The sequence below is a fragment of the Adiantum capillus-veneris genome, chromosome 26 (assembly GCF_014529385.1).
Source record: "Adiantum capillus-veneris isolate H3 chromosome 26, ASM1452938v2, whole genome shotgun sequence".
Classification (NCBI taxonomy): Eukaryota; Viridiplantae; Streptophyta; class Polypodiopsida; order Polypodiales; family Pteridaceae; genus Adiantum; species Adiantum capillus-veneris.
In genome coordinates this window covers 125,232,135-125,246,681 of record NC_140956.1, presented here as the reverse complement: position 1 = coordinate 125,246,681, position 14,547 = coordinate 125,232,135, and the positions used below count along the sequence as shown (strand labels likewise).

At 52.4% G+C, this 14,547-nt stretch overlaps 2 protein-coding genes and 1 non-coding gene across 3 annotated transcripts; all 3 read right to left on the bottom strand.

The window, feature by feature from the left end:
• Positions 1 to 2,346: 2,346 nt before the first annotated feature.
• On the bottom strand, positions 2,347 to 3,180 carry LOC147424143 (uncharacterized). The gene has a single exon (XM_086501002.1). The coding sequence runs from the start codon at positions 3,178 to 3,180 to the stop codon at positions 2,347 to 2,349; it is 834 nt and encodes a 277-aa protein (XP_086357128.1).
• Positions 3,181 to 3,522: 342 nt separating this feature from the next.
• LOC147424142 (uncharacterized) lies at positions 3,523 to 4,020 on the bottom strand. The gene has a single exon (XM_086502186.1). The coding sequence runs from the start codon at positions 4,018 to 4,020 to the stop codon at positions 3,523 to 3,525; it is 498 nt and encodes a 165-aa protein (XP_086358312.1).
• Positions 4,021 to 9,748: 5,728 nt separating this feature from the next.
• Positions 9,749 to 9,902, bottom strand: LOC147424141 (5.8S ribosomal RNA). Its single transcript, XR_015186703.1, has one exon. It is a non-coding gene; the product is annotated as a 5.8S ribosomal RNA (ribosomal RNA).
• Positions 9,903 to 14,547: the final 4,645 nt, after the last annotated feature.

Here is a 14,547-nt window from a genome sequence, read left to right as displayed (position 1 = left end):
CCTCTCATGCCTTGGACGTTGCCTCACGTCCCGCCGTGCCGATCGACGTCTTGAGCTCATCGACGTCGCCGACACACGTCCCTCGCCGACGGCACCCTCTCATGCCGTGGGTGCCGCCGCGCGCACACGCCACCCTCCCATGCCGTGGACGTTGCCTTTTTGCCCCGCCGCACGTCTTGAGCTCGCCGACGTCGCCGGCACACGTCCTTCGCCGACGGCACCCTCTCACGCCGCGGGTGCCGCCGTGCATCCCACGCCACCCCCCCATGCCGTGGACGTCGCCTCGTGTCCCGCCGTGCCGATGGACGTCTTGAGCTCGCCGACGTTGCCGGCACACGTCCTTCGTCGAGGGCACCCTCTCATGCCGCGGGTGCGGCCGCGTGCCCCACGCCACCCCCCCATGCCGTGGACGTCGCCTCGCGTCCCGCCGTGCCGACTGACGTCTTGAGCTCGTCGACGTCGTCGGCACACGTCCTTCGTCGAGGGCACCCTCTCATGCCGCGGGTGCGGCCGCGTGTCCCACGCACCCCCCCTGCCGTGGATGTCGCCTCGCGTCCCGCCGTGCCGACCGACGTCTTGAGCTCGTCGACGTCGTCGGCACACGTCCCTCACCGACGACACCCTCTCATGCCGCGGGTGCGGCCGCGCGCCCCACGCCACCCTCCCATGCCGTGGACGTTGCCTCGCGTCTCGCCGTGCCGAACGACGTCTTGAGCCGGCCCCCACCGACGGCACCTGGCCGTGCCGACGGACGCCTTGAGCTCGCGCCCCGGTGTGCCGACCGACGTCTTGAGCTTGCAGTCATTCGTCCATCATTCGTTGTAGATGGGTGTAGGAGCCGTCTAGGAACACTTCTTGTTGTTCATTAATGCCAGCATTGTTGTAGAACCCCATGCAGTCTGTGAGACGTTTGAAGTTGGCTTCATAGATTCTGCACTGCTCTAGCTTGAGTTGGTTGCCCTGCAGAGAGAAGAGGGAGAACAATCTTTTCAGATTTTTAGTTTGGTAAGCCTGGTTAAACAACCTGTCATTGCGTTCAATCCATATATCCCAGAAGAATTCCCCTTATATCCTATTCCAGATGACTGATAAGGTGGAGACAGAGTCCCCAAGCAGTAACTGTTTCCAGTTGGGCGTGAAACCTAACGCTATATATAAAGGGGACAGTATTTGAATATTGCAATGCCATTTAATGAACAAGTGAGGGATGTCCTCCTCTAAGTGTCCACATCTACCACAAGTCCCTAATCCCAGAACAACTACTGTCATCCTGTGGCCTGTCCAGATTGACTTGTGCAAAATCAACCAAAGCAGAATGGACTGTTTAGCAGGGATCAGATCTGCCACTTATTGTTCAGAGTACATGAAGCGGTTTGGGTAGAGAAGGGGGAAGATTAGGGGGGTTTGCCAAACATCTGCCTCCTGCCCAGCAGAGGGCTTTTGGAGAGGGTTCTTTGCAGCTTGAGAGAGTCGCTCAGAGATTAATTTGACTTCCCAGGGTTGTAGTTGAAATTTAATGAGAAGTTCGGTTTGAGTTAGCCACCTATGCTCGTCTTTGAACCATATGTCCCTCCAGGTGGTGATCCCTTTTCTATGGAGATGTTTGGCTGACCGGAGGGAGGGCAGGGATAGGGTAGAAGGACCACCACATTGACTCATGCGCCCGAAAATGAAGGCAGTGTTTGGATTCCCATTGGATTCGGAGAAGCGGCCTGTATCTATTCCAAGCTCTCCATAGAGACTTGAGTAAGTCAGATCCACTGGGAGTGATCTCAAATGGGGAGAAGAAAATAGTGACCCAGGGTAGGCGGTCCCAGCCTTTACCTCCACTAATTCTGAAACTAGGGAGGTTTCGAAAAAGGAGAGAAGCCCATTCTTCCTCAGGGTGATCCAGTGCCCTGAGAATGGATTTAGTAGCCAGTTTATCAGCCCAATCTTTGAAATTTGTGAGCCCTAGTCCCCCTTTATCTTTTGGGAGACAGCAAATTTCCCATTTAACTTTTGCTAGGCTTGCACCCCGATTTGCTATCAAGATTCGAGACCCTTCGAGGATCAAACCTTGAGTAATGAAGTGGTAGAGCTAGTACATATGTAGCATAATACAATGTGAATTTACATGAATTTCATATTCTACGTTGCCATCAACTGAACTTCCAAGCGAACTCCCACCTGCCCGACCTGAGGATCATACGATTGCATTGATCCCAGGTAGTTCTCCTCCAAATCAGCCCCCTTATCGCATAAGCTTAACACAGCAAGAAGAAATACTCAAGCAAGTCAATGAACTTTTGGACCTGCATAGTGCTTGAAAGTGCCATAGAGTGCCGCATACTGCTTGAATGTGCTTCAAAGTGCTTTCAAGTGCTTTAAAGTGCCACCAAGTAGTTCAGAGTGCTTCCAAAGTGCACCAAAGTAGTTCAAAGTGCACCGGGCCGCGTCCTCGCCGTCGCCGGGCGTCGTTGCCGGCGACACCCTCGCATGCCGCGGTTGTTGCCGTGCGCCTTGCGAGCCGTCCACGCCACCCTCCCATGCCACGGACATTAGCACGTGACCCACAATGCCGATCGACGTCTTGATCTCGTCGACGTCGCCGCACCAATTTGTCGCCATCGCCCCGCGTCCTCGCCGACGGCACCCTTTCATGCCGCGGGTGTCGCTGTGCACCACGTGACCCGTCCATGCCATGGACGGTGCCTCGTGACCCGCTGTGCCAACTGATGTCTTGAGCTCGCCGACATCGTGGACGCGCGTCCCTCGTTGATGTCGTCGCACGTGTTCGTCGCCGGGCGTCCTCGTTGACGACACCCTCGCATGCCGCGGTTGTCTCCGCGCGCCCCGCGGCCCGTCCACGCCACCCTCCCATCCGCGGCACAGGTCCATCGCCAACGCGGACGACACCCTCTCATGCCGCGGGTCCGATCGCGCGTCCCCGCGACCCGTCCATGCCACCCTCCCATGAGGGCGGCGTCCCTCACCGACGCCACCCCGTGCCGACTGACCGACGTCTTCAGCCCACCGATGTCGCCGATGGCACCCTCTCATGCCGTGGGTGTGGCCGCACGACCCGTCCACGCCACACTCCCGTGCCGTGGACGTCGCCTCGCGCCCCGCCGTGCCGACGGACGTCTTGAGCTCGCCGACGTCGCCGACACACGTCCTTCGTGGACGGCACCCTCTCATGCCGTGGACGTTGCCTCGCGTCCCGCCGTGCCGATCGACGTCGCCGGCACACGTCCCTCGTCGACGGCGCCCTCTCATGCCGTGGGTGCCGCCGCGCGCCCACGCCACCCTCCCATGCCGTGGACGTTGCCTTTTTGCCCCGCCGCGCCGACGCACGTCTTGAGCTCGCCGACGTCGCCGGCACACGTCCTTCGCCGACGGCACCCTCTCACGCCGCGGGTGCCGCCGTGCATCCCACGCCACCCCCCCATGCCGTGGACGTCGCCTCCTGTCCCGCCGTGCCGATGGACGTCTTGAGCTCGCCGACGTCGCCGGCACACGTCCTTCGTCGAGGGCACTCTCTCATGCCGCGGGTGCGGCCGCGCGCCCCACGCCACCCCCCCATGCCGTGGACGTCGCGTCGCGTCCCGCCGTGCCGACCGACGTCTTGAGCTCGTCGACGTCGTCGGCACACGTCCTTCGTCGAGGGCACCCTCTCATGCCGCGGGTGCGGCCGCGCGTCCCACGCCACCCCCCCATGCTGTGGATGTCGCCTCGCGTCCCGCCGTGCCGACCGACGTCTTGAGCTCGTCGACGTCGTCGGCACACGTCCCTCACCGACGACACCCTCTCATGCCGCGGGTGCGGCCGCGCGCCCCACGCCACCCTCCCATGCCGTGGACGTTGCCTCGCGTCTCGCTGTGCCGATCGATGTCTTGAGCCGGCCCCCACTGACGGCACCCGGCCGTGCCAACGGACGCCTTGAGCTCGCGCCCCGGCGTGCCGACCGACGTTTTGAGCTTGCAGAGGTTGACGGGCGACACGTCCTTCGCCGACCTGTCTTCTATGCAAAGGTACCATCGCTCTTCTCTGAGTAGCAATTTCTTTGGTTTCACCTTATAGACTAAGCGCATTCTTAACTCGAGTCTAATGGTGGGTTGTGTTTCACAATGATAAGACTACCATCGTCTTGACATTTGAGGAGATAGCTCTAAAGTTTGTTACGGTAAATGAACGCTGGAACGCTGCTGCTGAGGAGGGGGCGCGATCCCTTGTGGCTTCACTACCTCCACTGTTCATGCCTCAAAGTGATGCCCAGGGCCACTCTTATATAGTTCATTGATAGGTGCTCTCTCCTCCATGCCTACAGATTTTTGCTACAAACACAAATTGTCTCAGAGTGGTGCCCCCCCTTTCCCGCTCGATATCTGCATGTCTGTGTGTGAGGTCAAGAAAGGGCCTTTCTCTGTGATCATAGCTCTTGACCTGTGCAACATGGCTAGGTGCTTGGATTTTGGTTTAGATATCAAAAGTGCACTTTTGAGAAAATTTAGGCCTTTGATGCATCAAATGGGTAGGATGTCCTGTAAGGATGAGCAAATGATATCGAATCACTTTTAATTTCGGTCAAATTCATTTTTTGTGAAATTTTTCCAAAAATAGTAAGTTTTTGACCCCCGAACCTAGTTCAGACTGATCGTCTCGAAAAACGGCACACCGACCCAGATTTCCATAAATTTGTCTACAATCACCATAGGTCTTCTCTTCGGTCAACTCATTAATCCTAGGATCTAAGCACTTGTAATAAAAGGTTGTAGAGGTTCGAGGATCATTATACTTGTAAATTCCAACATCCTCTTGGTCTATATCCACCTTTACCACATGACTCGTGGTCCTAAATTTGGCCTCTACAATCGTAGCTGGTCTCTCTTCCGGTTCTGGATCGATCAATGCTCCTTGAGAGAGACCACCTACGATGAATCCCCAACTTGTCCTCAATAGCTCTCGACTAAGCTCTTTATATAGAGCATGCAACTCCTTTAGTTCTCCTTGACTCCATTTCTATCTAACTTTTGCATGGCATTTATCTTTTTTATTTTCTAAAATTCAAGAAGAAAAAAACTTTCTTTTTCATGCGCCCCCATGGGTGGGCGAGCTCGCCATCCCAGGCCCTCTACTTGGGTTTTTTTTTTCCTTTTTCCAGCTGTGTAAACAGTCCCTAACTAGGGGGGGCATGGAGAGCAAGGGGGGGTCCGATAGTTCACATTAGGGGGCCAGGCGCCTGCCCATAAAGGGGAGGCCGCCCACCCCATGCACCCAAAGGAGCCCAAGAAGCTCAAGCTCGCAATAGTCCTGAAGCAATTAGGACATGGCCAGATTTGAAGACTGTCCATGATGTCCGCAGCTTCCTGGGTTTATGCTCTTACTACAGGAGGTTCATACGCAATTTTGCAGAGATAGATTCACCTTTACATGCGTTATAGAAGAAAGATGTCTCTTTCCAATGGACACAAAAAGAGATCTCAGCTTTTAATCTTCTTAAGGAAAAGATGACTTCGGATCCACTAATCATTTTGCAAGATCTTAGAAAGTCATTTATTGTCCAGTGTGATGCCTGCGGCAATAGCATTGGTGCAGTGCTAATGCAAGATGGCCATGTAGTGGCTTATGAAAGCAGAATATTACAAGGGCCAGAAAAGACTATGCAAGTCTATGAAAAGGAACTGCTGGCCGTTATTCATGCACTTGAAAGTTGGAAACACTACCTTTTAGGGGCTGATTTTGTTGTCCAAACAGATCATCAGACATTAAGATATTTCTTGACACAGACTAAGTTGTCAAAAGCATATGCGATGGGCAAACTTTTTGTCAATGTTCCATTTTCAGATTGTACATGTGGAAGGCAAAAAGAATGTTGTGGCTGATGCTTTGTCACGGAAGCCACAAATTTCAGCTGTGTCGATTCATATCATCTAAAAGTGTCGATTCCCCCCCTCGTCACTATATGGCATGGGGTCCGTCTCCAGGGGGGATCTATGGCTCAAATCGGCGGCACGGAGCGGCTTTGATCTCCGTCGTCCGATCAAATTAGTGAACTAGGAGTGAACTAGGGAGTGAACTAGGCAGTGAACTAAGATAGTGTACATCCATGGTGCCCACATGGACACCTATGCGCGATAGCATGGTGGTGAGACGTGTGTGGGAACCATGAGGTCGCGGGTTCTACCCCACATGATCCGAGGGCAGTGAACCAGGACGTACTTAGGGATACTCATATATCTCTCTCATACTCACTCTTGTACTAACTTCTCATAATCAAGAGAGATCCCAAACCCTAACCCTAAAAATAGTCAAAGTCCTATCAAATAAGCTAAGTGGAAATTTGCGCGATATATATATATATATATATATATATATATATATATATATATACATACATTTCGGAGGGCCCTACCAAGCTACCACCTTCCAAAGTCGCCTCTAAGGTAGCGGGGACTAAAAGTCAAAACACGGGAAGGAACATTGCTTCCACCTCACGGGATACCTCTAGTACACCAAGTCTGGATGGGGTATTTCTCAATGAAAATTGGGAATATGACCTAGGTACGGAGACTTTGACTGACCTATACATGGGCTACACATACCATGTGGGTTGGTTAGAAGTTGTACGATCCACATCTAGTGCCACCAGTCTAGAGGAACAACAACACATGATCTGCAATGTCATCCATAGGATTATCCAATCGGAGAGGCAAAATCGAGGAATGAACATACCTTCGATGGGTCCTATGCGATTCTTAGACACGGGCAAGGGGAAACAACCCACTCTATCACAGATGGAACAGCCTTCAATACCAGGTTTGGGCATTCTGAGTTTACAGTTATACCTTTTGGCCTAAGTAATGCCCCTGCTACCCTCAATCACCTCATGACTGATCTTTTTCGGGAAGAATTAGATGATTTTGTTCTCGTCTTCTTTGACGACATCCTGATCTACTCAAAGACCAGAGGAGAACACGAACAACATCTACGACAAGTTCTTGAAATTTTGCGAGAAGCAAAGCTCTATGCAAAGCGTAGCAAATGACTCTTTTCCACATGTTGCCCCAGTTGGCATTCAGTGAACATTCACTCAACTCCAGATACAACAAGTTGGCAAGACATTGGTCCATAAATAATTTCCATGAGTACTTTGTTGTGTCTCAAATGGCATTCGAAAGGCCTGTATGGGATCAGATTTTGCCCTGCAAGCTGCAGAAGAGCCTTGTCCACAAGGCAGCGATTTTGGGCAAAACAACTGTATCCTACCTCGCGCGCGGACAATGGGGGGGCTCTGTCCCCCCCCTTGCCCCCACAAAATTTACTTTTGCATCATCTGTATATGATTGCAAAAAGAAGGGGGGGATAGAGCCCCCCTATCGTCCGCGTGCAGATGATGGGGGGGTCTCTGTTCCCCCCTTTTGTTTTGCCCTATATGGCCATGTGTGAAAAATTGCACGAGAGTGGGGGCGCCACTCCCAGACAATGTTGTATCGCCCACATTTAGAGAGAGAGGGAGAACAGACAATGAGAGAGAGAGAGAGCCTCTCCCACTTCCCACATTTAGAGAGAGAGGGAGAAAAGACAATGAGAGAGAGAAAAGACAAAGAGAGAGAGAGAGAGATGGCTGTGCTGACTTAACCATCTACTAAGTCTAATTGTAAAAAATGATTTACAATTTGGAAGCTTCTGCCAAGCCCCAATAGTTACAAGGTGAATTACGGGTGTCTTGTCAATCATGGGACGATTACAAAGGGAATTTAATCCTTCGCTCTCCAATAAGCTGGCTAGTAAATGGATCATGAGAGCAACAACCTCTAATGATTTCTGGGCCCATTTTTCTCAAAAGGAAGATCCATTCTTTCTTTTTACAAGGGTATAGAGCCTGGACAGGGCTATCACTTCAAAAAATTCTAACCTCATTCCCCACTGATAGAAAATTTTCTTCGGAGAGCCATGTGGCCTTAGGGCCATAGTGTTTCTAGCTAACTAACGTGTAAATAGAGCACCCTGTGACCTTAGGGCCATAGGGTTTTTGTTTTGTGGCCCTAGGCCACTAGGGTGCTAATAGTGTAATACTAAAAGGCTAGTGAACATCCTCTCTCTGAGATGAAAAGCCACCAAACACCCTCTGTGTAAGTCTCTGTCTTAGTTGGACTCCACCTTTGCATCCTTCCTGATCAATAGGTAAAGAGGGAAAGCTACATGAGTGATGTATTTTACAAAGTTTTAAGAAGGGTAGGGAGGAGAGGGAAGGGAGGGGCCCGGGGGGTACTGGGGCCGTTGTAGCGACGACAGCGGCAACCATGGCGGTGACAACTCCACCCCCACCTTCTCCCTCCCCCTTGACCTTTGGTCATCCCCGCCTTCATCGCCTGCAACGGCCCCAGCACCCCCCGGGCCCCTCCCTTCCCTCTCCTCCCTGCCCTTCTTAAAACTTTGTAAAATACATCACTCATGTAGCTTTCCCTCTTTACCTATTGATCAGGAAGGACCGGCGGCAGCTGGCGGTTCCGCCGAGGACTCTGAGTGGCAGCCCGGACAGGGGCGCCGCAAAGGGAGGCAGGCTCCGTAGCCTGCTCCTAGGCAGGCTCAGAGCCAGCTCCGACTCACCCGCATTGGGTTCCCGTGAGGAACCGGTTTGATCCCCTTCAACAGGATCCCACTGGTCCAACAAAGGATCAGGAGATGTCAGCCCTGCCTCCTGCCTCCCCCACCTTTCTCCCCCTCAGTCAGCACAGCCGGCGGCAGCTGGCGTCCGTGTCTCAAGACGGGTCGGATGGAAAGCTCAGAGCGCCAGCGTCTCGAGCGCGCAGGTGCGTAAAGCCCGCCACGAGTGGCGCACGCTTCGTTCCTCGGCCGGCACGACGGCATCGGCGGGCCAACAAAAGCCCGCTCTTGTCCCGCCGTGCCAACCCACGCTGACCAGCGCCCCGCGTCGAGCGGCGGACCAGCCAACGCCGTTCCGCATCCGACCGGGGCGCACCCGCGGCCTCCATTCGCTTCCCTCCCAGCAATTTCAAGCACTTTTTAACTCTCTTTTCAAAGTCCTTTTCATCTTTCCCTCGCGGTACTTGTTCGCTATCGGTCTCTTGCCCGTATTTAGCCTTGGATGGAATCTACCACCCACTTAGGGCTGCATTCCCAAACAGCCCGACTCGTCGACGGCGCCTCGTGGAGCGACAGGGTCCGAGCTCGACGGGGCTCTCACCCTCTCTGACGCCCCTTTCCAGGGGACTTGGGCCCGGTCCATCGCAGAGGACGCCTCTCCAGACTACAATTCGCACGGCGAGGCTGCACGATTTTCAAGCTGGGCTCGTTCCGGTTCGCTCGCCGCTACTAGGGAAATCCTTGTTAGTTTCTTTTCCTCCGCTTATTGATATGCTTAAGTTCAGCGGGTAGCCTTGCCTGACCTGAGGTCCGTGTGTTCGTATCGGGCCTCGGCCATGGGGAGGGGCGCTCGTCCCCTCCCCGCGGCGTCGGCCGCGGAGCCCTTTCTCGACACAGCGGCACCGGCGCACCCCGTCCGCAGAAGCCGGTCCCCACGGAGATACGCGTACGTACCTCGTAACCACCCTTGCGGCGGAGTCGTCGCACGGTGCCGTCGATGCATTTCAGCCGACCGCGGCGCCACCATCGCCCCGCCATCGCCGCCCCCACAGCGGGGGGAGGCGGGAAGGGGAGGCGTGCTCGGACGGCCACGTTCGCCGCACCGGCCCTCCGTCCGCCGCGTGGGAGGAGGAGGGGGGGCTTGGCGTGGGGGTCGTGTGGACGCTGAGGCAGACATGCCCTTGGCCGAAGCCGCGGGCGCAATGTGCGTTCAAAGATTCGATGATTCACGGAATTCTGCAATTCACACTACGTATCGCATTTCGCTGCGTTCTTCATCGTTGCAAGAGCCAAGATATCCGTTGCTGAGAGTCGTTTGCTTTAGAGTATGCGACGCCCCCGGAGGGGGCCGTCTCAGTCCATCATCGGTTGTTCTGTGTGCGCCCCACGCCCCCTCGGCAAAGGGGGGGCAAAAGGTTTATCGAGCGGCCCCGTGCCTTTCGGCACGGAGGAGGGGGGCCGCCCACGCGGCGGAGGGTGAGGGGGAGGCGTCCCTCCCCCGCACCCCGTCGCGCGGCCGACGGACTGCCCCGGCCCGGCGCCTCGCCCACGGTCTCCCGGCTCCGGAGGTGGGGCGAGGCGGGGGCGGCCGCGCCTCCGAGCGCGGCCCCCACACCTGCAAATTTTGGTGGCAAACGAAAATCGCCTCGGAGGGGCGCCCGCCACTCTCGTGCAAATTTCCAACGCATAACCATATAGTAACAGACACAACTTTCATCTGTCAGGTAAATTAAAGAACGATGAACAAGACAAAAGAACTTGTAGTAACATATGATAATCTGGCAAGTTGAAACTTGCAGTATAACAGACATAGTCTGGCAAGTTGAAGTATGATAACACGTGTCAGTACAAGCACATAAACAAATATGGGATCACAAGAACAGGGTAAAATAATGTTTCCCTAGAAGTATCTGAGACATTAGTCTCTTATGTTTACTGCTTTAGCAGGTCGAGCGTATGTATGTGCATCCGGGGACGTCTGGGCTAGTGTATCTGCATGTGCCATACTTAAAAGATGTCTTATACTTTTGTAGATAAGAGCAGAATACAACAAGTGAAGAAACCCTAACCCTAACCCTAACTCTAAACCTTGACCTAACCCTAACCCTAGTCTTCTAACCACTCCAACTAACTTTAGAAAGCCAAGGCCTTGAACCCACATGAGCTCTAAGCCCCAACGCAAGCCTCCCAGCTTAAAGCAATACCAGCGCAAGTCCCATTAAGAAAAGCAGAGTCTAGCGTAAGCAACCTCCAGCAACCAAAAAGCAATGCAAGCCCTTTTTCTTGGCAGAAAAGCATGTGTAGGAACTCCAACAACTAAACTACCAGTGCTGGTACAAAAAAAGCATGCACATGCCCATAAAAGCAGCATGGTACTTTTTAGCTAACTAGGACTCACTTTTGGGTCAACAGAAAGAAATCCATGAAAAACAACAAATCATGGCTAGTTTATAAGCAGTGCCAACTTCTTTTTTCCAACATCTTCTCCAGTCAGAGCATCGAGCGCAGGTCGAAGACCAGCATATGAACCAGTGCTAGTAGCAAGAGCAGCGTGGACAGCCAGATTTGCTAGTGGGCAGATTCTGAAGTAAAAGGGAGTCCTAGAAGCAACTCTGGGATCTTCTGAGGTCTTTTGTTGAGACAATCGAACAGTGAGGTGTGGGTATAGAGCCCCACCCTTGGTTTATGTCAGCAGCTCATTTCTGTTTAGCTTGTGACTTCTCTAAGGCATACTTGACCTTTGTGTAGGCTTCTTGCCATCCTTCCACATAACGATCTGCTTCAAAAATCTTGTCCTTTGTCTGCAAAATGGGAGGCACTTTCTTGCCACCTTCGACAATTTCAAACGGTGCCTTGCCAGTAGAAGAATGCACTGTATTATTGTAAGCATACTCTACCAATGGAAAATAATGCTCCCAAGCTGCCTTGTGCTCTGATACATAACACTTTAGCAGATCCAAGACAGTAGAATTTGCTTCTTCAGACTGTCCATCTGTCTGTGGATGAAAAGATGATGAGAACTTCAAGGTAGTGCCCATGTTCTCAAACAATGCTTTCCAAAACAAGCTAGTCATTCTCGGGTCTCTGTCACTAACTATTGACTGGGGCATCCCATGGTACTTAAAGATATTCTGCATAAATATCTTTACCATGTGTTCTGGCTCCTCGATTCAATTGCTTCACCCATATGCCTTCCAATGCGCACGGTTCCGTTTGATTTTGGGCCCCCATAGGGGGTATCACAAAGAGATACCCCCACTTTAATGGAGGGAAAGAGGGGAGAGAGGGGGGATATTTCCCTTCCCCACATGTCTCTCTCTCTCTCTCTCTCTCTCTCTCTCTCTCTCTCTCTCTCTCTTCACACGCCCTATGCACGTGGGGAGGGCGTTTGGTTCAGATGTCTCTCTCTCTCTCTCTCTCTCTCTCTCTCTCTCTCTCTCGCCATGTACATATCCTGCCATGTGCAAGGGTCGCACTGCAAAAGGCATCTAGCCTATCGCATGGTGCATCTGCTATTGGCCTGGCAGTTGTCCCTACCTTTGCATCTGAGCCCTACAATCTTGCTAGTGTAATGACTGTACACAAGACCCATGTTGTTGGCGTGTTTCCCGCACGATACACTCCCAAGTCTGTGGAGCATTGAACTAGGTTTGCACGATAGTAGTTAACAGGAGCTGCAATCCCCACATGAGCAATAAGCAGAGAGGAGCTACAAAGGAGGAGGAGGGGAGAAAATAAGGGGTTGGCGAGCTTCTTCCATAAACCTATCTCCGGCTCCAAACGACATAAGTGACATATCCTAGTCTCTGCTGGTACCCCTCGCAATTGGCCAATCTCAATCTGAAGCTGATGTGAGGATGTGCGTATCTGGCCAATAGCACACCGTAACACATGAGATAAGTGTGTATCCATGTATGCAGGCCTAGTCACAAAACCATCCTCCGTGAGTTGGAGAACATGCTCTCAATAGAAAGCCATCTTTGTGCTGTCACCAGCGTGTGACTACTATCTATCCTTTTTGTTGATTTCTTTCTTATTATCTATTTACTTTCACTTTTTGGAAACACCCCTCGGGAAATCTAACTGCCCTGCATTGCATAGCTAGTGTGGAACTGTCCAGAGGGAGTCCAGGCCTGAGTGCAAGAGAGCACTAAGGTTGGACAAGGACTATGGTTAGCCAAGTGGGGTCATTGACTAGCCAAAGTGGAATCCTTTGCTACAGAGGCTACATTTCAGTTCTGGATGTGGCCGTAGTGTACAAAGAGGGTCGGATGACCTAGAAAGATACAATGGCAGCATCTCCTAAAATTTAGGGAACTGCTATTTTGGGACCTGAAAATGTGTTGGCGTCATTACCTCCGGAATGACAAAGGGAACATTTTCTTACTCTGCCGTGAAGTCAACTGGGCAACCGGTTGGGATATTTTTAGGCAGCAACCCCGAAACGGGAAAATGCTTGTAAATGTGCCAAGTGGCACATTCTAGTGCACTTGCCTCATGCAACAAGAAGTGGCGCTGAATTTGAAGAGGAGAGAGCCTCATTTTCAGTTTTGTCACAGGTTAAGAGCTATGGAGTGCTTGCTTTCCCTCTTATGCACAGTGCGGTGCCAGGAGTGATGCCCTGCACGCTACGCACTGCCCTCTCTCTCCCCTTTGGCAGCATGTTATGCCCCTCTAGTGGGCTCTTCATTTGACCAATGTACAGTTGTGTGGGTTCATGCGCGATTGCCGAGGCAAGAGCCTCTTGCACAGGTACTGGATTAGCTAGCGGCTAATCCTCCCCGCAGATACAGGTGAATTCGGAGAGGTTTCACGCCAGAAATCTCGTCCGATTCAAAGGGCAAGTATCCCTACAGGTGCGGGAGCTCGAGGACTTGCTACGGATGCGACCGACACGCAAAACGGAGTCCGAAACAGTGAATTACAGCCTGCTGTGTATTTTTGCAGGTTTAGGGTTTTGGCCCTAAACGGACCCTAATACCCCCAGGAGGTTCGGGGACGCAAGGGGACCGCTGTACAGGTGATCTGGCGCATTTTCAGGGCTGAAAACAGAGAATTCAGCGTGCTGCAGATTCTCGCCAGGTTTTGCAAAGTGCCCGTATGCGTTGGGAAAGTCGGCCAATGCGTGGGAATACTGACTGTGAAGGGTTCTAGTACAGTTATGCTGCCGAAATCGGGCTGGAACAGTGGAAATTCAGTCGAGTTTGTGCGGGGCAGCTTGTAGGGAAACACAACGTTTATTCCCTCTTTTGAACAATAAAGAAATACCGAAAGGGGCGCCTAAGTTAGGAGCCAATCTGGTGTCGGTCTACTCATACAGGTGCAATCTAGCAGCCTGTATCCCTCTCCCCTTTGTTGTGTCTTGAAAGTACCGGTAAAATAGACGACTAATAATGGGTGAAAGCTAAATCAAGGTTTAAAGTAAAGTCTACCGCCTTTTTTGGATTGAACAGGCCGGTTTCATGGTTCCATTGACGGGATTAAATCACTTTTTCCCATAGAAGTGAGCCTTGGTCAGTTTTGGGCTTGAAGACACAGGGGATCATAGACCAGACACAGGGAATTGCAATTATGGCTGACAGACCAGATGATGTGACTGAAGAGGTTTCCTCTTCACAGAGTCAACAGACACATGAAGTGGGTGAGTCTTCAAGACCACCACAGACATATGACGATATATTCAGGACCCAGTTGGCTACTGCTGTGGCTATGCTTACACAAGTAATGCAGAACCCAAGGTTTTTAGCCTTTCTGCAACCTCCTGTTCCGTCTCAGCAAGTTGGGTCACTGGATCATATTCAAAAGCCTGTTAAGGCTCGAGCACAGGTGATTCATACTGCACAATCAATGGAAACACCTGTACACTTGACGGAGAACATACAGTCTCCACAACCTATGCCTAAGGTGCAAGAACAGGTGGCTGAGATGCCAGTCTTTCAAGCTGTACAAGTTCAGCCC